The sequence below is a fragment of the Halichoerus grypus genome, chromosome 1, assembly GCF_964656455.1.
Source record: "Halichoerus grypus chromosome 1, mHalGry1.hap1.1, whole genome shotgun sequence".
In the NCBI taxonomy this organism is placed as follows: Eukaryota; Metazoa; Chordata; class Mammalia; order Carnivora; family Phocidae; genus Halichoerus; species Halichoerus grypus.
The window spans coordinates 214,441,051-214,466,492 of record NC_135712.1 but is presented as its reverse complement, the minus strand read 5'-3'; the positions used below and the strand labels follow the sequence as shown (position 1 = coordinate 214,466,492).

General features: G+C 45.6%; 1 protein-coding gene across 3 annotated transcripts in view; it reads left to right on the top strand.

Moving 5' to 3' along the window:
* LOC118550787 (uncharacterized) overlaps positions 1-25,442 on the top strand; it is a 106,840-nt gene that overhangs the window by 44,856 nt on the left and 36,542 nt on the right. Inside the window, exons 2-4 of one of the 3 annotated variants that reach the window (XM_036100949.2) lie at positions 8,850-8,976; positions 15,177-15,357; positions 15,767-18,290. The exons of the other annotated variants lie outside the window; for them this stretch is intronic. Of the exons in view, the coding sequence (XP_035956842.2) occupies positions 8,850-8,976; positions 15,177-15,357; positions 15,767-17,213 (1,755 nt within the window). The 3' untranslated portion in view covers positions 17,214-18,290. Of the gene's footprint in view, positions 1-8,849; positions 8,977-15,176; positions 15,358-15,766; positions 18,291-25,442 lie in introns of those variants that run through there. 3 annotated transcript variants of the gene reach the window in all.

Genomic DNA, 25,442 nt, shown 5'->3' with positions numbered 1-25,442 from the left:
ATCATGAGCACCCTTAAAGCCCCTGTAGGAGGGAGGCCTGCCCTCTGCCGGCTTCCCCATCACATTCTAGGCTACAGTGGGTACCTGGCATGTGGACCAAAATACCAAGCCTTGAAGGTTATGCCATAGAGGGTCACGCCTTATTTTACCTTGCCTTGAAGAATCTGTCGTTGTTCTTTTTTTAAAAAAAGATTTCATTTTATTTGACACAGAGAGAGAGCATGCGCGCACAAGAAGGGTAGACAGGGAGAGGGAGAAGCAGGCTCCCTGTGGAGTAGGGAGCCAGGTGCTGGGCTCTCTCCTAGGACCCTGAGATCATGACCTGCGTGGAAGGCAGATGCTTAACCGACTGAGCCACCCAGGCGCCCCATACCCTGCCGTTTTTAACCCATGGAGAACACTAGAGACGTTGTACAAGGGAAAATTACCCAATTTTGTAGCTTAAGTAGTTTAGTAGAGGACAGAAATCCATCATGGTTCTAAGGGACCTTCCAACAACATGTAGTCTTTAGAGCCAACTTCCCTAGAAAATAGCCCATGGTTTTTTTTTGTTTTTTTAAGATTTTATTTATTTATTTGACAGAGGGAGAGCGAGCACAAGCAGGGGGAGCAGCAGGTAGAGGGAGAGGGAGAAGCAGGCTCCCCACTGAGCAGGGAGCCCGATGTGGGGCTCAATCCCAGGACTCTGGGATCGTGACCCTAGCTGAAGGCAGAGGCTTAACTGAGCCACCCAGGCGTCCCCCAGGGTTGGGTTTTAATTCAATTAGGTACTGGTTTCAGCTGGCTCCAAGTGAAGGTCTCCCGGCCAGAAATGTGGAGGGGATCACATTAGACCAATGGGAGGAAACCTCACACGGGAGTCTTAAGATTGGCAGCCATCCTGGTGACTTAGGTGGCTGCCCCTGCCCAAGACAGACAGCTTTGTATAAGGACAGGAGTAAAGAGAGGGCATCAAGTTTCTGGGTCTTATTACCATCCCAGCCAGGGTACTAACTTCCAGACAAAAGACAGGGTTTCTCCTCCTGGTAGAATAGCCACAGGCTAGAGGATTGCAGCCTGAGCAATCGACTTGAAAAGTTCCATTAAGACCATACTCCTTGAAGAGACCCTGGACTGGAAGTAAAGGAGGAGGGGAGAAAGTGCTCACCAAGTTTGCACCGAGACTCAGAGTCCAGATGGAAAAGACTCAAAGCCCCGCATTCGGGCGCCATATGATGCAGTTTGGGAATGTAGGTGAGGTTTGGTGGGGTGACGTCTGGAGCCAACCACCAAGAAAGAGTATTTGAAAGCTCATCGGTGCAAAATGGTTTTATTAAAGCACGGGGACAGGACCCGTGGGCAGAAAGATCTGCCCCAGGGATGTGAGGGGCGACTGATTATGTACTTGGCAGTTGGGGGAGGTTAGGAACAGGGAGGTTTGGGGGGGGGTTTCATTTTTTTTTTTAAGATTTTATTTATTTATTTGAGAGAGAGAGAGCACTAGAGATACGGCGTGAGGACCTGAGAGAGAGGGAGAGGCAGACTCCCGTTGAGCAGGGCGCCTGAGGCTGGGCTGGATCCCATAATTCTGGATCAGAACTGGGGTCCCAGGCAAACGCTTAACCTACGGAGGCACCCAGGCACCCCAAAAAAGGTAGGTTTTTAAGAGAATTTTCATATGCTAAATAAGACCTTCAGGATACTGGAGGCCTAGCTGTTGTCAAGTTAAGGTTGGTTTTCCCTCTTGCAAGGCATTCACATTAAGACGGCTCATAGCTTCCTGGAGGAAGGTCACACAGATCCCACCCAGGAGTAGCGGGGGGAGGGGTTTGCGGGGTCTCAGTCTGTGCTTTGTCCTCAGCTAGCCGGCTCTTCCCTCATCATTTGCGTTCCCTTTGTTCTCTTAAAACTTAAGGACTGAGGTTTTTTTTTCTTGTTTGTTTGTTTTTCCATTTCTTTGTGATTCTGACAGTACTAGGACGTTGTGCAGGTGTGTCCTAGGGCAGTTAGAACCCGTAAGGCTTAGGGGGAGGAAGATAGCTGGGGGCTTAAAATGATCTCTTTCCGGGCACCCCCTAGCCCTCTGAGCTCGCAGGGGGACCCACGGTGGACCCGTAACCCGTCCACCTGAGTTCACTCCTTCGTGAATCAGAAACTACACCAGGTTGAGTTGTCCCACCTGGAAAACTATTGGCAGAGATAAGGAGATCTCCGGGAATGGCTTCCAAAGCCTTGACTCCTGGAGGCAGGTGGATGGGCGCGTTTTGCTTGGCGGTAGGTGGATCTTTACATGGGGAAGCCTTGTCCTCCTCTGTGGAGGCGGGCATGTGCCTTAAGGAAACAGGCCTGTACCTTCGTTGTATGTTCTGTAAATGGGGCTTGTGCCCCTGGTTGCGCGGAGGTTTTAGTGTTCTAATGAGGTAAAGGTAATTGTCGGGCATTCCAGAAGTCAGTCCTTGGTCCATCTGCGCAGGGGCGAGTGGGGGGCTCCTCGCAAACTGGTCAGGGTGGTTTGGGCGTGCTGGAGGTCTGGGCAGGGCAGGGCCTCTGGCTCCAGGGGCGGGTTCCCTTTCATTGCCTGAGTGAAGAGATAAGCTGGAAAGGAGAGCTTCAGGGAGAATGTGGGACAAAGATCAGTGACTACAAGCACGTGGGCAGTAGAGGTCAGGTCTTGGGGACTAGCTGGTGACGGACCTGGGAGATGAACTCAGATACGGGCTTGGTTGAGGACACTTTATTGCAAAGAAGTTCCAACAGAGACAAGGTCCGATGTCCAAGATCCTGTAGCGTCTCCAGGGACACAGAACCAGGGCTTTGCTTTTCTGTGTCGGGGGATGAGCAGGAAGGCCCAGTGTCAGGATCAGGCCCCTGCGGTGAAGGAAGGCCTTGTGGCTCAGGTCCCCCAGCTTGGTGGGTGGTCACAGTGCGGCCCCACAGTCAGGAGCTGTGGGGAGGACAGTAGCTTGGGTAGAGTGTGGGCGGGGAGGGACAGTGCTGCACGGTTGGTCACACCAGTCCAGTGAAACATGCGAATTTAGCGGGGAGAGGCTAGTATTGAGAAGAATGAGGGCAAAGGCTGGGGGGCAGGGACTGTGGCGCTAGGGGCAGAGGGCTGTTGCATTAGGGGCAGGGGGCTACATCAGTAGGGCCACCACTGTGAGCATAAGACCTGCCAGTGTCTCAAGAGTTGTGTAAAAGGGGGTTTTTCGTTTCTAGAGAGGAATAAGGAAAAGCAGGCATGACCAGGTGTGATGATGACCTGGGGGTTCCCTGAAGCCAGCCTGTCCACAGGAGGGGCTTGTGTGGCTCAGGCTGAGGGCAGGTCCACCACGTTCAGGGTCTGGAGGAAGGAGAGAAGCCAGACCAACGTGGAAGCAGCAAGCGTTCTGTGCCCATGGGTCCGTGGGGACAGGCAGCTGAGCGAATCGTGGATGAGGCACAGAGTGTGGATTTGGGGGGTCTGTGCCCGGCCCTGGGGTGGATGAACAAGGGGGACTTCCTGTGAGTCCTATCTTGGTGGCATGGGGAAGGGGACCCTCTGCCGGGGGGTTTCTTGTGCTGTGTGGGCGCAGCGGGCTGCTGGTCCCCACTGGCTCACGCTCACTGCTCCTCCCGCATGTGTCGGGAGAGGCTGTTGCAAGCGGGGAGAGTCCGTGTGGGCGACAACGACTTTCCTCTTTGGGGCATATTTGCAGGAGTAGGCTCTTGATATTCTCAAGTGTTAGTGTCCGCCACTGTGCTGCCCCCAAGGTGAACAGTGTCCTGCCCCTTGCAGATGGTAAAACTGCCATGGAAGAAAGAGCACTCGCTGAGAATTTCTGAATTTTAGTGGGTTCGGGTAGGGAGAAAATTTAAATGTTTCAACTTATTCAGAAAGGAATACTTTAAAATAAGTTATAAAAGCGGTAATCATCTTTAATTCACTCAGTCCCACTTTATTTATTTATTTATTATTTCTGTTTGAACACAGCTTTCCGGTTAGTTTTTGAAATTGTTACGCAGTTCAGTTGTATGATCTTAAAGATACCAATACGTGTATTTCCCCACCGCCACCAAAAAAAAGCCCCTTTCATGAATCTCCTTTAAGACCAAACTCATTTTGCAAGAGCATCCAAACAATAAGTATAAATGGCAAAATTAAAACTCAGAAATGGCCATGGTTAATGATCTGATAGCAGACTTCGTTATAATGTAGCTGACAAGGAAATCTGGTTCTTCTGTGACACCTAGCATTTTAATAATTAGATTGTGAAGTGATGACCCTCTGCCTTAGCATATTAAAACTTTAGGGGTTTTATGTAATTTCTAAAACAGTTACAGCGTTTACCCATCAGTACAGCCTGGGGCTCATCGTTGTTTGACAGCACTTCCCAAGTCCCTTAACACACCAAATGTACAAGCCTAATTAGTAAAAAAAAAAAAAAAAAAAGACTTCATTTACCATTTCATCTTGGGGAAGTTTGTGAAAACCCTCAGAAAGTTTTAAAACAAATGCCTAAATAGGATTATAGACCATTATACATTCTGAGAAGTTTTTTGTTGTTTTTTTTTTTTAGATCTTATTTATTTATTTGACAGAGAGAGAGACGGCAAGAGAAGGAGCACAAGCAGGGGGAGAGGGAGAGGGAGAAGCAGGCTCCCCGAGGAGCAGGGAGCCCAATATGGGGCTCGATCCCAGGACCCTGGGACCATGACCTGAGCCGAAGGCAGATGCCTAACGACTGAGCCACCCAGGTGCCCCAAATTCTGAGAAGTTTTAACTTTAAATAATGGAAGACCTGATAAAGACAAAACGTAGAAACTTTGGTTTTTCTGGGCAGATAAAGAAAGGAAGAAACCGTTTCTTTTTACACTTTCTTATGAAGAGCCTACCAACAATCCAACAAAACTTTGTCCTTTTTCACAGAAAATAATGCCTAGTTTCAGGCTTAGACCAGTGTATTTTAAAAATCCATTTATTTCCATCTTAGTCCATCCTGACCACACACACATAAAATTATTTTCTAAAGCTTTCCACTTCACAAACTTTCTACAACATTCTTTTGTGTTCAGATTTTGTCCTAAGGTTATTCTTTCTAAATAACCAATCTCATTTTAGGACAAAATTACTTTCTTTCACCACTTCAGAATGTATTCCCATCCTTTATGTCTTTCTTACACATACCCTACTCTCCTATATATACAGTTGTTTTTCTGATTTCCATCAGTCTTAATTACATTTAGCAGAATTGTAACTCTTAGAAACCTTAGTCTCCAGTGAAAACCAGTTGTTGACTGTCTGATAAACCAGGATTCTTTTTTTTTTTTTTTAAGATTTTATTTATTTATTTGACAGAGAGAGAGACAGCGAGAGCAGGAACACAAGCAGGGGGAGTGGGAGAGGGAGAAGCAGGCTTCCCGCTGAGCAGGGAGCCCGATGGGGGGCTCGATCCCAGGGCCCCGGGATCATGACCTGAGCCGAAGGGCTGAGCCACCCAGGCGCCCCCAACCCAATTTGTTCTTAAACTTAGCAAAACGTCACAGTTTCAGGTTACCAAGGGTTTTGAAAGCTATCTTAACAATTACCTGTGAGAACTTTCTGAGACAGACAAAATTAACTATGATTTTAAGCCATCTTTTGCTGACAGATTGCAACAAAGATAACATGAGCTTATTTTACTTTTGGTAAATCTTGGTAGAATGAAAGTTTTAGATGTAATGTGGATGACTCTAAAAATGTGTATTTTGATTACATGAGCAACCTTAAATTAACTTTAATACTAAATGTGTTGCAACTGTGTCCACTAAAAGTCAATCACTTTGTTCCCCACTGTCGATTTTTTTAAAAAAGATTTTATTTATTTATTTGAGAGAGAGAGCATGAGTGGGGAGAGACTCAGAGAGAGAAGCAAACACCCCGCTGAGCAGGGAGCCCGATGTGGGACTCGATCCCGGGACTCCGGGATCATGACCTGAGCCGAAGGCAGTCGCTTAACCAAGTGAGCCACCCAGGTCCCCCCCTCCCTGTCAATTTTTACCTGGGGTACCTGTGGGAAAATCTAAAGCTGGAGGTTTAAGTCCAGCAGAGCCCTCCAGGGGCAGGGGAAAGATGATGGGATGGAATAAAAGAGAGGTCATCTCGACTGTCTGCAGGAACAGAGGGGCCATGAAAGTAAGACACATCCTACAGTTTTTGTGGAGGTTGGGATTTGGGGGACAGTGCCATGAAGGCTTGCAAATATGGGACCGCTGACCATTTGGAGTGCTGGGAAAAGAGGTCAAGCTGGAAATATTTATTTGACAGAGCAAGCGTAGAAGCAGGCTTCCCACTGAGCAGGGAGCCCGATGTGGGGCTCGATCCCAGGACCCCAGGGTCATGACCTGAGCTGAAGGCAGATGCTTAACCGACTAAGCCACCCAAGTGACCCTACACAAGGATTCTTTAGATGGCAAATTTATGATTGTTAGGAATGTGCTTTTTTCTTAGTATAGTTTCTCAATGAGGCTTGTCCTAAGGTTATTCTCTCTAAATAACCAGTCTCGTTTTAGGACAGAATTACTCTCTTTCACCAGGGTTCCATGGAGGGGCCGTACCCTTTGATCTGGGAGTTTGTACTGAGGCCAGGAAACATTACATGAAAAGATGAGATGTTTTTCCTCAGGTATTGAGGGCCAATTTTTTTTCCACTTTTTAAAAATACATCCCAAGGGTGAGTCCAAAGGGATAGAGGGGGTTTGCTCACAGTGGGAAAGCACTTCTGCCGATTACCCAAGGGGCATCCCACCAAGGGGAATGGGCTCCAACTCAAGGTTGTGATTTCAGTCAGGGCATCCACTGACCTGAGGAAGGACCAGACCTTACACGGGGTGACTGACCTTACTGGCGTGTCCCACTAAAGAGAAGGTCATGAGAAATAGCAATAGGAATCCCTGCTGGGGTGTCTCCTGCAACAGGGAGGGCTGGGCACTGGGTGGCTTTAATCCGGGTCTGAAAAAGGAAGGGAAGACTCACCACTCAGACGCATGGGAGCATGGAGGGCTGTAGATCAACGTGGCAGCTGGATACCTGGGAGCAAAGGAATGAAGTGGGGCGTCCAAAGAAGCAAGGTGTCTGAGAGCCAGCATAAGGAGAGGACCCCAGCCACATCTGTAACATACGCAGATTAGCCCTGGACCAGCTGCCCTCGCCATTGGGAACAGGGTGAGAACGCAAGGAAAGGGGTCCCTTCACGCTCTCAGATGTGGGCCGGAGACCTTCAGTTATCTGAAGAATACTCAGGTTAGACCTGCTGATGGCCAAAAAGAGAAAGGAGAGGGACGGAAGAGTCCCCTCCCCAAGGGCAAGAGGGGAAATCCCTCACACTTTCAGGCAAGTGTGGTCCTGTGGGTTCCCTCTGGGGCTTCAGATCCTCATTGAGGAGTAACATCACCCAAAGGTCAAAGTGCCCCAAGGAGTACTGGAGTCGGATCACTGAAGGAAAGTCCTGAGAAATCCCCGGAGAATGTGGGCAGAGCCCCAGCCCCGCAAGTCAGATGGTCCCTGTAAAGACCACCAAATGTGGGGCGCCTGGGTGACTCAGTCGGTTAAGTGTCTGCCGGAGTCCCGGGATCGAGCTCTGCATCGGGCTCCCTGCTCAGCGGGGAGTCTGCTTCTCCCTCTGCCCCTGTCCGTGCTTGTACACGCTTTCTCTCTCTCTCTTTCTCTCTCAAATAAATAAATGAAATCTTTAAAAAAAAAAAAAAAAAAGACCACCAAATGTGGGGCAACCCGATCAGGTGGAGCTGACGGCGTAGGTGGGGAAAGAATTCACCCAAGGCAGAACAAGGAGATAGAAGTTTATTGAATACACCACAAGGGTTGGCAGGCAGGAGAGCAGAGGAGAGTCTGTCTGCCACGAGGTGGTGATGGGGCTATAGTAATGGGGGATTGTGAGGGGATATGCAATCCTATGGAATTTTCCCTGTTTTGGTAACTGTGCATTACTTTGGTAAGTAGTCCACTGGTTACTTCGGGCCTCTGGCCATTTCCAGGTAGGTCACTTAATGAGCCTGTTAGCATTCAGCTGTGAAGTCACTGTGGGCCCTTTGCCTTGTTGCTTATCTTTCCAATCCTCAGGCCTGTTGCCTGAAAGCAGCCCCTACGTTATGTGGTCTCTCCCCCCCCCCCCCCCCACCGTTTGCTAAAGTAACCCTGGGCTCTGTTACCATCAGTCCCTCAGGGGCTCTTCTTCCTGGTGCCCTTCTCCTTGAATTCTGGGCACTGAGCTATATATTTGAGGCCCTGCTGACTTCCATGGTTCTTCCAGAACTGGAACTTCTCTTACGCACCAGGTGTCTGGTCCCTGTGTCCATGCTCACAGTCCACCTGATCCAGGGAAAGGGTCGTGTCTGCCTCTGCGGGGATAGAGGGGACTGCACCAGGCTCCTTGACCTTGTTGCCTTCCAAGGAGAGATCTGCTTAAGTCAAGTGTCCACAACATCCTGACATTCTGGTTCAAGTTCTTGGAGCTGACAAGGCTATAAATCTTTGATCAAGTCAAAGATGTGTTTGTTGTCTGATTTTGTGTTGTTTGAATGAGGATTTCATTTTCCATTCTTTACCGTACTGGAGTGCTCGGATCTGCTCTGAGTCAGCAAAAATAGCCTATATTTGGGTGTATGTAAGTCTGAATCAGCCGTTGTCATCTCCCTCTGCTTCGGGTTCCCGGCCCCTCCCATCACTGAATGCGCGGCAGCAGATGTGCTCGCGTGTTGTCACTTCCCACACGGGTGTGACTCAGGTCCTAGGAATGGAGTGCGGTTCCCTGCGTGTCACCGTCCCCCCCCCCATCCTCCCACGCACATGGGTGAGGAGGGAGCGTTGCTGCAATAGGATACATGGGATGTTTCAGGACGCGGTGGTCTTCGCGGATGTGGCTGTGTACTTCACCCCGGAGGAGTGGGCTTTGCTGGATCGTGGTCAGAGGAGGCTCTACAGAGATGTGATGCTGGAGACCTGCAGGAACCTGGCCTCGCTGGGTAAGGACGGCTCCACCCCTTCACTAGAGTTTTAGGGAACGAACGTTTCTTACAAGTGTTTGATCTTACTGGGGCGGAGGAATGGGAATATGTTGAAGAAGAGACAGACATGGTCCAAGCCTTCATGGAAACTACCTAGGGTCACATACCTTTTCTGTGAAAACAAAGTTTCATGTGTTAAATTGACTTTTTATTAATCTTGATCCAAGTCTGAAACTCCCTAATTTTATAAATGTGAATGTGGCCTCCAGTGTGGCTCTGAGGGTGTGGCCAGCACCTGCTTTATCCCTCCTTACTCATGTCTGACTGTCTTCCATTCCCCCCTCAAGAGATTGGCCCCAAATCATTGGGAATTGGGGTGATGACCACTCTGGCTTTTTCAAGCTTGTGTTGTGTGGGGTATTGTGAAGATCTGGGGAGTCCATCACTTGCTGAGTATCGAGGAGAGAAGGTGGTGGTGGCTCTTGGTGTCTTTCAAGGAACTTCCAAAAGGGAAGAAGTTGTAGGCATCTAAATGTTGATATCCTTGGTTGAGGACCAGTTGGAACTTGATGGCCTGTAGCCTGGAAGAGACAAAGAATAGCAACATACTGATTAGTTTTGGTCCAAAGAGTAACATTAGGAGAACTCCTAGAGTGAGGGGAATAAAGGGAGTAAGGGTATAATTGTAAGCACTTGTGGACAGATTACCCAGGAACGCAGGTGTTCCCTTGTTATTAAATCTTTTATTTTTAAGGCAGAGAGGGAAGTGAAGACCCTGGATGTAGGGATTAGTAACCATTGGGCCAGTGGGTGAAGAAGACAGTTGAGTTATAAAAAGGAAATGATGGCTATGGCAAGCCCTATTTCTAATAAGATGACACAGGAAAAAAAGAAGACTTGTAGGTCATGGAATCTTTTTGGAGAGTGATGTTAGATCTTTGAAGAGATCACAGGATAGGCATCCATGGTATTTGCCAGGGGATGATTCCAGGGTTTGACTCTGGAGCAATGGATCCAGTCAGGGACTCCTGGTACCTTGATGGCTGTAGGGGAAGATAAAAGAACCAGGAAAAGCCCTTTCCACACAGGTTTTAGTTGGCATTTAGGGAAGCCCCCTTTTCAGACCTTGATTAGACTTTGTTCATTAGGTTCATATAGAGAAGATGCCTCTTGTTGGATAGTGGAAACTATTAGGCTGTATTTTTTAAAACCTGTTGAAATTTGGATAAAGAGATAATATGACTTTGTATCCCTAGAGTCTCTGGCTCTACCAAAAGGTCTGTAGTAAGAAGGATTGCTCATAGAGGACTTCAAAAGGACTCAAACCCAGGGCGTCCTTGGGAGCTACATGACTACAGAGAAGGGAAATTGGCAGGGCTTCTTTCCAGTTCAGTGATGTTTTTTGTGTGAGTTTTTTAATAATACCTTTTAGGTAGTGGTTGGCCCTTTCCACCTTCCCAGAGGACTGTGGCTTTCAAACACAGTGAAGGTGGTATTTGATACCCAGTACTTTGGAGACAGATTGAACTATGGTGGCCACAACAGAAGAGTCCATTGTCACTCTGAAGTGACTTTGAGAGGCCAAATTAGAGGATAATTTCATGCAGAAGTTTGTTGACTACTCAACTGCCCTTTCAGTCCATGTTGGGTATGCGTCTGTCTACCCTCTGAAGGTGTCAAGAAGCATGAGAGGAGGTATTTGTATCCTCTGCAGGGTGGCATCTGAGTAAAAATCCATCTGCCAGTCTTCTCCAGGGTAGGATCCATACCTCTGTATTGGTTGGATTAATCGAGGTTGATGGACACCCTGGGTTGGTATGTGTGCGAGGCAAGAGGAGGTTATTTGTTGAACCACCTGGGAAAGTCCTTTACCTTGAAACATTCTGGAAATGACAGTTTGTAAGGCATCTTGTCCTAAATAAGTAGAGTTATGAAGGACTTTAATTAGTTTCCATTGACAGTTTTGAGGAATGGCCAATACTTGAGTGGGGGAGCGAATGAGCAAATTGTCCACATATTGAAGGGTAGTTCCCCCCTCAAGTTGTTAGTTTTGTGAATCCTTAGAGATGGCTTGGCCAAACGGATGGGGGGGGGGCTCTCCCTGAGTCCCTGTGGGAGTATTGTCCAGGTAAGTCGTTGGGTGGGCCACAAGGGGTGGCCCATTCGGATGCAAACAGAAATTGGGATTGTTGAGCCAATGAGATGCAAAAGAAGGCATCTTTAAGGTCCAGGACCATAAACCCAGAGACTGTTTGGAGGAATGGTACCCAGGAATGGTACATGCGGATTTGGCATGGTTGGGTTAGGGATGCAACAGCCTCATTAATGGCTCACAGGTCATGGACTAGGTGATAGCTGTTTCCTTTTTTTAACTGCTAGGATGGGAATGTTGTAGGGTGAAGTTGTGGGGATAAGAAGCCCATGTTTTAAGACTTGGCTCAGGTTGTGATCTCAGAGTTGTGAGATTGAGCCCCACATTTGGCTCTGCACTGGGCATGGAGTCAGCTTAAGATTCTCTCTAACCCTCCCCATCCCTCTCTCTTTCTCTCTCTCTCTCTCCCTCCCTCTCCCCCATCCCTCTCCCTTCCTCCCTCCTAAAAAATAATAATAAAATAAATCCTTAAGACTTTACCAAATACTATTAGAACTAACAAATGAATTTAGAAAAGTTGCAGAACACAAAATGAATATACCAAAATCTGTTGCCTTTCTTTCTTTCTTTCTTTCTTTCTTTCTTTCTTTCTTTCTTTCTCTCTCTCTCTTCCTTTTTTCTTTTTTTTTTTAAGATTTTATTTATTTTTTTGACAGAGAGACACAGCGAGAGAGGGAACACAAGCAGGGGGAGTGGGAGAGGGAGAAGCAGGCTTCCCGCCGAGCAGGGAGCCCGATGCGGGACTCGATCCCAGGAGCCTGGGATCATGACCTGAGCCAAAGGCAGACGCTTAACGACTGAGCCACTAGGCTCCCTCTCTCTTTCTTTCTCTCTCTCTCTCTCTTTCTCTCTCTTTCTTTCTTCCTTTCTTTCTAAGTAGGTTCCGTGGCCAGCATGAGCCCAACATGGGGGCTTGAACTCATGACACTGAGCTGAGATGAGGAGTCAGATGCTTAACCGACTGAGCTACCCAGGCAACCCTCTGTTGCATTTTTTTTTTAAGATTTTATTTATTTATTTGTCAGCACAAGCAGAGGGAAAAGAAGGCTCCCCGCTGAGCAAGGAGCCCAATGTGAGACTCAGTCCCAGGACCTTGGGATCATGACCTGACCCAAAGGCAGACACTTAACTGACTGAGCCACCTAGGCGTCCCCCTCTGTTGCATTTCTATGTCAGAAAGAGAAATTAGGAAAACAGTCCCATGTTCAATTCTTTCAAAAACAATAAAATGCTGTGAATAAATGTAACCAAAGAAGTTGAAAGATCTGTGCTCTGAAAGCTATAAGACATTTAATGAAGAAAATTGAAGATGGACATAGTAAATGGAAAGATAAACCTTTGTCATGCCTTGTAAGTATTAATATTGTTTAAAAATGCTCAGACTTTGAAAAGCACTCTACATATTCAATGCAATCCATATTCTATACAATAGAAATAGTGTTTTTCAAAGAACTTTAGCAAAAAAACAAAACCTCTAAAATTTACATGGAAACAGAAAACATTGCACCTAAACAAAGCAGTGTTGAGGAAACATATTCAAGTTGAAGATACAACAACCCCAGATTTCAAACTGTACTACAAAACTAAAAAATCAAAACAGTATGGCACTGGCACAAAAACAGACACATTAAACCAAGGAAACAGAATAGAGTCCAGGATTAAACCCATGTTTATATGGTCAAATTATCTACAAAAAAAAGGAGTTGAGTATATACAATGGGGGAAAGACTATCTCTTCAGGAACTGGTGTTAGGAAAACGAGACAGCTACTTGCAAAAGCATGAAACCACCTTATTACACCTTACACAAAAGTAAACTCTATGTGGATTCCATACCCAAGTGTAAGACTTGACACCCTATACTTCTTTTTTTTTTAAGATTTTATTTATTTATTTATTTGACAGAGTGGGAGAGGGAGAAGGCTTCCTGCCGAGCAGGGAGCCCGATGCGGGGCTCGATTCCAGGATCCAGGGCTCATGACCTGAGCCGAAGGCAGAGGCTTAATGACTGAGCCACCCAGCCGCCCCTGAAACTGTATACTTCTTAAGACAGAACAGAGGCATTAAACTCATGGACATTAGCCTTAGCTATATTTTTGTGGAATTATCTCTTCAGGCCAGGGAAACAAAAGGAAAAATATAAAATGGGGTAGAGGAACATAATAGACATTTTCCCAAAGAAGATACGCAGATGGACGCTAGGCACATGAAAAGCTGCTCAGTAACAATAATCATCAGGAAGTGCAAATCAAAACCACAATGAGATATCACCTCAAAGCAGCCAGATTGGCTGGTATCAAAAAGACAAGCAATAACAAGTGTTGGTGAGAACGTGGAGAAAAGGCAACTCATCTTTGCTGGTGGGAAGGTACTTTGGTGCAGCCACCGTGTGGGAAACAGTATGGAGTTTGCACAAAACAGTAAACACGGAAGGACAGTATGGTCCTTAATTGCACTTCTGGGTGGTTCACCTTAGAAAAAAACTAACACGAAAAGATACGTGCACGACCACGTTCACTGTGGCATTAGTTACAGTACTCAACATATGGAAGCAACCCACATGTCCATCAACAGATGAATGGATAATAAAGATGTGGTATTCACATACAAGGGACTGTTACTCAACCATATAAAAAGGATAAAGTCTTGCCATTTGTGACAACATGGATGGACCTAGAGGGTATTCTTCCAAGTAAATAAGACAGAAAGACAAACACCATATTTTATTTATATGTATAGTCTAAGTAGCAAAGTGAACAAGCAATAAAAGGAAAATAGAAACGGACTTAAAAGTATAGAGAACAAATTGGTGTTTACGAGATTGGAAGGGGATGGAGGGATAGGTGAAATAGATGAAGGGGATTAGTCAGTACAGAGTGACACTTTTTAAATAAGTCGTAGGAGTGGTGCCTAGGTGGATCAGTCGGTTAAACATCTGCCTCTTGATTTCAGCTCAGGTCATGATCTCAGGGTCATAAGATTGAGCCCCTCATCAGGCTGTGCACTCAGTGGAGATTCTGCTTGAAGATTCTCTCCCTCTGCTCTTCCCCCTCCTGAACTCTCTAGCTGTCTCTCAACATAATAAATAAATAAATCTTAAATAAGTCACGGGAATGAAAAGTACAGCAGAGGGAATATGGTCAGTAATATTGTAGTAGTTTTTTATAGTGACATGTTAATTACACTTAGTGTGGTGAGCATTTTGTAATGTATATAATTGTTGAATCACTGTTGTACACCTGACGCTAATATTATAGGTCAATATACTTCCACGAAAGAAAAGAGAGAGAGAGAGAAAGAAAGAAAGAAAAAGAAAGAAAGAAAGAGAAAAAGAAAGGGAGAGAGAAAAGAAAGAAAAAGAAAAGCTCACACTCACCATCATCAATGAAATTGAACCCTAAAGTAAGAGCCCATCATCCAGATTGCTTGTCACCCTCCAAATCCTTCCTCACGCTGGGCTGTTCTCCAGGGGCTGGGCAGCAGCCACACACACCATCCAACCTCCCAGTGGCAGTTGGGGCAGTCCAGGCAGGCTTCACCAAGGGCCTCTGTGCCTTCAGAACATCCCAGCAACCCTCAGTTGGGCCAGGTTCTGGAGAAGGGAACAGCATTTGGACATGTCCATTAGAAACGTGACTCAGTTTTGTTCAAGAAGGGTGATTTTGTCACTTACCTGGCTTCCAAGTCAGACCGTTCATTCATCCTCACCCACATTGCAAGCCTTTCTGTATTCCTCTTACAGAGGTAGGGTGTGGATGTGTGTATCTTGCCCAGGTCCTTTCTACTTTCCTTTTCTGATAATACTTATCTCCACATTAGTCTCCATCAATTTTGAAGTATTTCTGAGTAAACGGGCTGCCCCTACATATACTTTTCCTCTTACTGCCAAAGTCCCAAATCACTAGGGTCCTCAGAATTTTTCTTTGGTCACTTGTCCATTCTTCCTGATGAGCTTCATTTACATTTTGTGATGAGTATATGAATAGAAATCGACATATGGTCTGTTTTCTTACCTTCAAATGTCAGATCATTCCCAAGAAATTACATTATGCTATCAATTTTTGCAGTTTGTCCCAGTCAGGATAAAAGGAGTGCATCGAGGACTCAGCGGAATATTTTGCAGAATGAGTTACCCAGTGAAGAGAAAATAGTCATATTTGCAAGAAATGATTCGTGTTCTGTTTTTGGAGAAAACCGGAAATTCCATAGCAGTGGAGATCAGACCCAAACCCAGGAGGGGCATTTGAGGTGAGTGACACTCCTGCAGGAGAAGGGGATCAGGGCAGATTGTGAGACTAACTTGAAATTAGAGAATAGCTGAAAACATACTTCAACAATTGTATGGTCGGAATTTTCACACAACGAAGCTTTTATGAATGCATTCTAGATCCTGATCATCTGAAAAACAGTTCAGTTGGAAACAATGGTGAGAAAAACTATTATCTGAGAAACCTAGAGTGTTATGACTATATTTGAGTCCTCAGTCAGTGCATTAAGCTTGTTCCTCTTTGTTACCATGGAGACAGTGCCACAAACATGCCCATTCATTGAAAATGGCCATTATGTAAATAAGCATTAATAAACATCAATAGGTCATTAATAAAGAGTTTGGTTATAATCATTATTCCCTAACAGTGTGCCTTCCTATTTTGAACAGACGTCATTTGGTGGAGCGTGTCTGTGAAAGCAATGAAGGTAATCAATGTGGAGAAACCGTGAGGCAGATTACAAGTTTTGCTGTGCATGAGGATTGCCCTTCTGGAGAAAAATCCCATGAATGCGTTAAGTGTAGAGAAGCCTTCGCAGATGGTTCTTTCCCTGAGAACCCAGGAAGGTCTCATCCTGGACACAAACCTAGTCCCTGGGAGGAATGTGGGCCGGCCTGCAGCTGTGTCTTGAGCTTTAGCCCTCATGTTGATGCAGACCTCGTAGGGAAACCCTATGAATGTCAGGACACTGGGAGAGGATCGAAGAGAGAATTGAAGAGTCTCAGTAGTAAAAAGTCTTTAGAGTGCAAGAAGTGTGGAAAAGCTTTCACTCGCACCTCATCCTTTCAGGGTCACGTGCGAGGTCACTGTGGACAGAGAGTCTATGCGTGTGATGTGTGTGGGAAAGCCTTTATGTATCAGTCCTGTCTTACACGCCATGTGAGAACTCACACTGGAATGAAACCCAGTGATTGTACAGACTGTGGGAAAGCCTACATGTGCCTCTCATACTCTCAAGATGACTCAAGTAATCAGACTGGGAAACGACTTTTTAGATGTGGGCAGTGTGGGAAAGCCTTCACTCGTCAGGCCTACCTTCTAGTGCATGTGAGGACACACACTGGGGAGAGACCCTATGAATGCCAGCAATGTGAGAAGACCTTCACAGATCGTGGAAATCTGCGAGAACACGTGAGAACACACACTGGGGAGAGACCCTATGAATGTCAGGAGTGTGGGAAGACCTTCAAGTATAACTCAGGCCTGCGAGCACACATGAGGGCACACACTGGGGAGAGACCCTATAAATGTCAGCACTGTGGGAAAGCCTTCACTGGTCACTATTCCCTTCTAGTACACGTGAGAACACACACGGGGGACAGGCCCTATGAATGTGTGGAGTGTGGGAAAACTTTCCAGAAGTGTGAACATTTTAAACGTCACATGACCACGCACAGCACAGTGAAACCCTATGAATGTAAGGAGTGTGGCAGAGCCTTCCGGGATCGCACAGACCTGCGAATACATATGAGGACACACACTGGGGAAAGACCCTATGAATGTCAGCAATGTGGGAAGACCTTCAGACATCTTGGAAATCTGCGAGGACATGTGAGAACGCACACTGGGGAGAGACCGTATGAATGTCAGCAATGTGGGAAGACCTTCAGGTATAACTCAGACCTGCGAGAACACGTGAGGACGCACACTGGGGAGAGACCCTATAAATGTCAGCAGTGTGGGAAAGCCTTCATTCGTCGCTACACCCTTCTAGTACATGTGAGAACACACACAGAGGGTGGACACGTGGAATGTAAAGAGTGTGGGAAAGCATACAAGTTTTCCTCATCCCTTCGAGTGCATATGAAGAAACACACTGGGAGAGACATTCACTAGTCACCGCTCCCTTCAAGAACATGTGAGGATGCGCAGTGGACAGTATCCCTTTGAATCTAAGGACTCTGGTAAGATCTTCCAGTGTCCCGTAGACCTGCAAGTACGTGTGATGACACTCACTAGAGCAGAACCATATGAATATCTGCACTATGAGAAAGCCTTCCGTTGTCCCTCTTCTCTTTGAGGACACGTGTGAAAGCACAGTGATGTGAAACCCTATGAACTTAAGAACCATGGAAAAGCCTTCAGGTACCTCATCAATCTGGGAGCACAGACACAATGTGGGAAAGCATTTATTCTCCCTTAAAATCGTTTTTAAAATGCCACCCAGTACACTGGAGATGAACCTGAATGGACATAATTTTGGGAAGACTTCCAGTATAGAACTTCATATATTGTTCATGAAAATTCTGACGGGACAGAAACCGTTTCATTGTTATAAACATGGTTTTGTTTTGCAAGTGCCTCTTCCTTGATAGAGATGTGAAGTGTCTTTAATTCCTAGTTCATGTCGCTGATGTGAACACTAATGATGGTCAGTGTCCTTTGTCCTCTGCATCTCTACAACATACACTTTGTTATCTCAGACTTGGAGTAATCACATGGTTATATAAAACATGTCTCTTTTCCATTACAATGTCTCTTAGACCCAGGGGTGATAAGAATGTGTCTGTTTGGGGCGGTGGGGATAATATAACTTCATGTAATTGTAGAAAAAGATTTCTTGAATTATACGTTCCACATGTTCCTAGCGTATGATCATGACACGAGACTTGTACTGTTGAAAGTTCTTTTATGTTGTCTGTTGCAGATACTGGAGTTTCCTGATTCTATATCACCTCTTTTCAGTCTTTATTATTGAAAGATATATTGTCAGGGCACCTGGGTGGTGCAGTTGGTTAAGCATCCAACTCTTTGGTTTCAGCTCAGGTTGTGATCTCAGGGTTGTGAGATCAAGCCCTGCATCAGCTCCGTGCTCAGCTCGGAGTCTGCTTGAAATTCTCTCTTCCTCCCCCTCTGCCTCTCCCACCTCTAAAATAAATAAATCGTAAATAAAAAAAGAAAGATATATTTTCACTTCAGTTCTCTCTTTTTATTGAACGAACAGTTGTTAAAATTCTCTTACTGGTTTATCTTATCTGGCACTAACTTTTGATGTCTGTGGTCTTTCTTCCAAATTGTGGCTTGGAAGAACATCCCTTAGCACTATATGTTTCAGGTTTGCCTGTTTATTTCCATGATCAGTGATTGTGCTAGAAATACCAGGGAGGTGCTTTCCTCTAGCCCCCAGGAGATCATGTCTGGAGTGCCCAATACCCTTAATATTAGCCAGAACACCGGCTAAAAGTTGGCATCTGGTTAATTTTGGACGTAGGAGCCTCTTCAGTTTTATCCACATTGGGGGTAAAAACCCATCATTGTTTCCACAATATAACAGTCCTGAGGTACCCGAAAGGCATACCAACTATTGGACTAAATGTTTGTAGTTTTACCCTTGGATAAGGTATATGGCCAAGTAAGAGTGTATAACTCATCCTATTGGGTTGGCTGTCAAAGGGAAATGTACTGCTGCCTTAGGACCTTCAAAAGAATTTGCAGGGCGATTGGATGACTCAGTCGGTAGAGCGTGCAACTCTTGGTCTTGAGCCCCACACTGGGTATAGAGATAACTTAAAAAAATATATTATAAAATAAAATCGTAAAGAGAATTTGGAATAGCATGCCCAAGTTGTTATTTACTATTTTCATCCTTTTTAAAAGACACATCAGTAAACTATGAAAACTCTTTATTGTTTAGAGGAGTGACATGTAAAATGCCATAGGAAGTCAAAACATGATGTGTCCGCGTTAAGCAGTCATGAGGGGTTTTGCCTGCATCCAGATGTCTGGTTCTAAGATCAGATACCCTAAGTATTGATCTTGAGTTTGAGCAAACTGCAAAATTTGATACTTTCTGTCCCTTTAAGCCAAAAGTTTAACAGATAGATGGTGTCCTCCATTGAAGGGAAGCAGAGAATGAAATTATCTCCATATTGTAACAACGTAGAAATGCAAAAAACTCTGTCACCCAGAGCAACCTTAGGGGTTTGTGAAAAGGAAGAAAATTCTCTGTGGGTCCCTGGGGCATGACTGTCCAGGGGTATTTCTGTGCTTCCAAGTGAAAGGAAAAACTGGCTACACTTACCAACTGGAATGCTAAAAATGCACTGCATAGATGAATTACAGTGGAAAATTTGCTCTCAGTGGCAATGGATGTCAGCCCATTGGGTTAGGAACAACAGAGTGTGGAGAGATGAAAATGTTTATTGCTGAGAGGTCCTATACAGATGTCCATTGTCAGCCATTGGGTTTTCTCACGAGGGAAATGGTGTTACAGGGCATAGCGGAGGGGATCGTGAGACACTGAGGCTTTAAAACTTCTATCATGGTCTTGATGCCCTGAAGGGAATCTTTATTTATAGAGTATTGTCTTGTTCTGCCAGGAGATTTTGAAAGATATAATTTTATCTTGATGAGGTACACTGTGGATTCTGCCAATATCAGTTGAACATGTTGCCCATAAAGAACAAGGTAGCTGATCCAATAGGAACCAACGACCAGTGTTCCCAGGCTCTGCTATGGTGCCATCAGAGACCGAGGGTAGAAAAGGGGCCATGGGGTCGTGTACTTCCCCTGGTGGATTATTTTGATCACTGCTGCCAAATTCTGGAATTATTTGCCCGTTTGAGGGAATCAAATTCTGGCATGATACTTTTCTAAGAGATGTCAGGTGCACACATGAATAGAGGAGAAGTAACTAAGGAGAAGGTATCTCTCCAAGGACCTAGACGAAAAGAATAGGCTGAGAGACAGGAACCTGTGGAGATTTTTAAGAGGCCCCCACTGTTGGAGCTGTTTTAGTCCTTGTGGGCAGGGGCTGCTTTCCATCAGGGAGTTGGCCACCAGGAGCGTAGTTCTGGTGTCAACAAGGACAGAGACTCATTCCCAATGCGGAGGTGGTTACATTAGCTGCTTACGAGGGAGGACTGGGAAGAGCCCCTGGAGTTCCCTGGAGTCCCATCATTGGGAATGAGGAGGACATTGGAACAGCCAGCTGGAGGGATGCAGGTGCCTGGAGTGCTTGTTTGTAACTAAGTTTTTTTCACTGTCCTGGCTCTTTGCAATAATAGCAGAAAGTACAGGTTTTTAAAATCTTGTGTAGTGGGCTTTCATATGCCGTAAGTGAAAATTGGGAATTTATTGGTCTTTCATGTTGGTGACTCATCTAGGATGTGAAGAGCTTGTCTGTCAAATTACCTAAATGTGGAGTGGACATAGATTCCCATACACCCTGGTTCCTTTTACCTGAAAGAGAAAGAGCTCAGTTCTGCCCATAAATAGAGTTAAGTGCATTCAGTTCCTAAAGTTCATCGAGAATTTTTTTTTTAAGGATTTTATTTATTTACTTGAGAGAGAGAGAGCACAGGCCGGGGGGGACAGGCAGAGGGAGAGGGAGATGCAGACTCCCCACTGAGCAGGGTGACTGATAAGGGACTCAATCCCAGGACCCTGGGTTCATGACCTGAGCCAAACACAGACACTTAGCTGACTAAGCCACCCATGCACCCCCAGAATTTTCTTTAAGGACAATTTGGAGTCCATTATGATCATCATGAAAGGGTCCATCAGGTTTTTGCGTGCAAGTCTGAATTTTGTTCCACTCAACAGGCTTAAGGAAAGATCCTACAATTGCTCAGTAGTATTTCCAGTGAGTGATATAGCATCCCTGCAGAAACATGGGTTTCTGTTTCCCTGATACTTTCTTTAATGTTCCTGTTGGGCCAGCTTCATCCAGTGTGTGTCTGGCCCTCACCAACAAGCACATGAGCTAACTGGTATAAATCTGAGAAACCAGGTTGGTAAGTTTGAATAACTTAAATTCTTCAGCACACCTATGGGGATACTTCATCACTTTGGGGAAAGTCTGGCTTGCAGTTCAGCCTTAGTCCAGGCAAGGTAAAAAATTGGGGTTTATTAAGATCCCCATTGGGGTCCATTTTGATAGGTTCAGGAGAGGAAGGACTGGGGCGGGAAACAGAAAAAGGGAACTTCAGTGGGAGGATTCGAAAGAGGGTGGGGGGTACACAGGAGGCGGGGAGAAAGCAGAGGGAGGAGAGAGAGGGCACTGGAAGCCTGGTCTGCACATCATGTGGCTGCCACCTGTCTGGAGACAGGATGGGGGAGGGGAAAGTGGCTCAGAAGCCACTTTGACACCTTTCAATGGTTTACTTCTGTTAATTGATTTTTGCAGAGAGCAACTTAAGATCCTGATAATGTTTGGAAACCAAAATTCCCATTAAAATAGGCATCCCATTTGCTTTTGACAATTTTAGAGCCATGGCTATCCAATTTTGGTTCTGTAAGTCAGTTTGGGGAGATCAGAAGTCTCCAGTAATGGCCATTGATGTTCTAAGTTACTTCTGATAAAGTTAGTCCATTTAATTAGAAACGTGCATGAGGGGAGACCATACTTTTTAAACATAAAACCAGAGGGGTGCCCTCAAAGCATTGTTATGACTGGGATCCCATTTCTTGGGTTCTTTAGAACAAAAAGAAATTCCTAAAAACCACTGCTTCAATAGGAACAGGCTGTTCCCAAAAGGGCTTGGTCCAAAGGCCAGCACAGTTCCAGGCAGGAACAGTCTGATTCCACGCTTTAGTTGGACCAAAGGCCAACACTCTTCCAACACGCACAGTTCATGACACCAAGTAAGTAAACCTTAACTGTTGGTTATTTCACCAGCAAAAATCGGTTTATACAGAATAATAAGAATTGCAAATGAGGACATGCAAGAAATGGCAAATCCAGGGGCAAATCCAGAGAACAAAAGAGAGGCCACTCTTTTGCAGGAAAGGGGAGAGTTGGGAGGGGTTACTGTCAAGACAAAGTCAATTTGGGGAAACTGGTCTTTTGAAGATGATGGCTTCTCATTGTTAGAGCTGTGACCGTCTCTCATTGGCTGAGCTGTGACCGTCTTTCATTGGCTGAGCTCTGTCTCTCCTTGGTTGAGCTGTGACTGTCTCTCATTGGCTGAGCTCTGACCATCTCGCATTGGCTGAGCTGTCTCTCATTGGCTGGCCTGTTGCTGGGCGGAGTAAAGCTTTCTCACTGTGGCAGGGAAGTGAAGCTGTGTGCACTTGAAGCCCTTTTCCTCTTGTGTGTACAGCTGACCAGGGGTTAGACAGGAGAGCACCCACTGCTGGTCTCCTGCCTTCATCTTAGCAAGGGTTCCCTTTAACGACCACCTTTATTCATAAAAACTAGTCCATCCTAATGGTGAAACCCTTAATATTGCTTATGTAATGGCCTCAAAGAACACCAGGAGTCATGGTCTTGCCGCTCAAAGAGTGAGTGAGGGGAGCCTGACACACGCATCTTCCCTACTTGTCGGTCAGTGACTAGAACAAACCGCATTCCTGGTGAGGTGAGTCTTAGCAGTGATGGGAATGACATGACTGGGTGCTCCAGGCATAAAGTAAACCTTGAGAAAAATAATTTCAGGAAATGTTGCTTCTCATTGTTTGTTGTCCAGTAGGCTCTGAGATGTTTACGTGAAAATCGATACCAGAACAAAAACATCCCCATATCTCACTTCCTCTTGCTACTAATTGTGCTAAATAACCACAGGACGTTTCTTGCCGTGATGGATGGGTAAGGGGTTGGTCATGCTTCACCCAGTGGTGTCTCCTTGTATTAATTCCAGTGGAGGAAAGATGGGCCGTGCCTTTCTCTTTCCTTCCGACCACTCACGCTTCTGTTGATCTGCCCCCAGTTGACACAGGTCAGTTTCTATCTCCATCAGACAGCCCCCAGGGATGCTCCTCTGGCCCTGGGCCTGGTGGGAGTATGGTTGTATTTTGGGTGGAGCTGGTTGGGCTCCATGTCTGAGAGGGTTTGTAAGGTGAGCAGGCCCACTGGACTTGGGGAAGGAATGTGGTAGTGTGAATGCACAATAAGGATACCTGTATGGTCTTTGCAGAGAGGAGTGCTTCTGTCTAATTATTCCAACCACTGTGGAATGGGATTTGCTCTCTACTGTCCTCAGTTCACCAATATGACCAGTGATCGTGTGGATCCCACACAGTAGTAAGGGTTAATATAGGTGCACTGAACTGAAACAGCATGGAAGGTGTGCATCACAAGCACATTTCGATGTCACCACCAGTGGGAAACAGTCCATATGTGACATTTTCCATGGAACTCTCTTTCTCATAGCAGAACCATGAAATCCAGTTTCAAATTTTTTACAAATTGTTAACCCTTCCATGTACCCAGAGATCGTTTTCCCTGTGATTTTATGGTTCTTTTGTTTCCAGTTCTCTTCAGAACCTGAGAGCGAAGTTTTGCAGGGGTGCCCACTTGATGCTTGTTTGTAGGCTCCGAATCTGCACCTGTTCTGTGTCCTTTAGTGGTTGGCCAGTCATATGTGGCCAAACAAGGGACACAGGAAGGTCCAGGGAGACAGTGGATTATACTCAGGTCCTAGAAGGACAGTCGGTGCTTGTAAAGAAGGGGTGACACTGGGGAACACCAGGGGAGCAAGCAGGAGTGGGAGGGTGGGAAGCCATGAGCATGAGGACGTGGGCAAGTGCCTGCAGTGTCTAGATCAATGTGGAGTGTCATCGTTTGCTTTGAGCCGAGTGTGTGGCACACGAAGGAGCGAGGGAGACTCAATATTTAGCACCTGACACTGAATATAGAGTCTGGGAAAGAAAGGCTCAATTTGAATCATGATCCTGACTTCGTTCCTTTCTTGCTCTGTGGCCTTTGGAAAATCACCTGCATCTGTAGGCCTCAGGTAGCTCATGCAAGGAGATAAAAACATTATCTACCTTATAGAGTTTGCTGAGGAGCAACTGGGTTTATCCATGCTGAGTTCCTTTATGGAGAACATTTAACGCAGTGCCGGATGTGAGTAAGCAAGATGTCAGTGTTCACATAGTAAATGAGAATAGCCTCAGACAGTGGAAGCTGGCCTGGAGCTCACTACTGGGCTGTGGCTTTCTCTCACTGAGCAGAAACAGTATCACCCACCTGTCCTCCAACGAGGCACTTCCTTGTCTGTGATGAGTCAGGGCACATGAAGACCATGTCACGGTCATGTCAGTAAGGAGGCTAAAAAATGAAGTCCAATCTGTAAAAATCAGCAAATATTCCCTGCCTCTAGCTGATGTGCCTGGTGCCTCTCCTAGTTTCAGCTGCACTGCATTCTTCCTGCTCTCTAGATAAGAGAGCACCTAGGTGGCTCAGTCGGTTAAGCATCTGCCTTCGGCTCAGGTCATGATCCCAGGGTCCTGGGATCAAGTCCTGCATCGGGCTCCCTGCTCAGCGGGGAGTCTGCTTCTCCCTTTCCCTCTGCCCCTCCCCTGTGCTCTTTCTCTTTCTTAAATAAATAAATAAAAATTTTTAAAAAACTGTTAAAAAAGAACTACTAAGATCTTCAATCATAAAATTACAGGTACCTCCTGACAGCATCTAATCCAGAGTAAAGGAACACTTTATATGTCAGAACATGTCCTCATGCTGTACCTGTCACGATGTGTCCCTCACACCCACAGCTCTGCAGTCCTTCATGAGTTGTGTTCATCTGACGCTCTAAGCAGTATGCTTCTCTCTAACTGCAAGTGTGGTCCTGGTGATCATTGGCTGGAGGGCATTGGCCAAGTCATTATCTTACTCTTATTAATGTACTACAAGTTACGTTAATGACAAAAGTCATTATATATATGAATTTTTTTAAATTGACCCAAAAGAAAAAAATCCATAAAATACTATGCACCTGGTACCATGACTAAGAATTCATGACTGTAGAATGTAGAATGTAGAATGCAATACTGTAGACAGTATTGACCAAGAGTAATAACAAGGCTGAATTTGACAACCCATAAGTGCAAAGAGACATGTTGATAAAATCTCTCAGCCAATGAAAAGTAAAGAGAGTTCCATTTCTTAATATACAAGTGATATTTAAACACAGTTTAAGAAGACTTTCCTGGGAAACATGCATAGAATCTTCTGTTTGAGGAAACCAATGCACATTGTTATTAATCTCATGGAACTGGAATAAGTCAACACTGATGACTTGGATTCAGCTCTGTGTAAATGGAGAGCTCCCACATTCAGTCTGAGCAATGAGGAAGGTGCTCATTTCTCACATGGAAGGATGGAAGAGTACAGGCAGCAGAGGG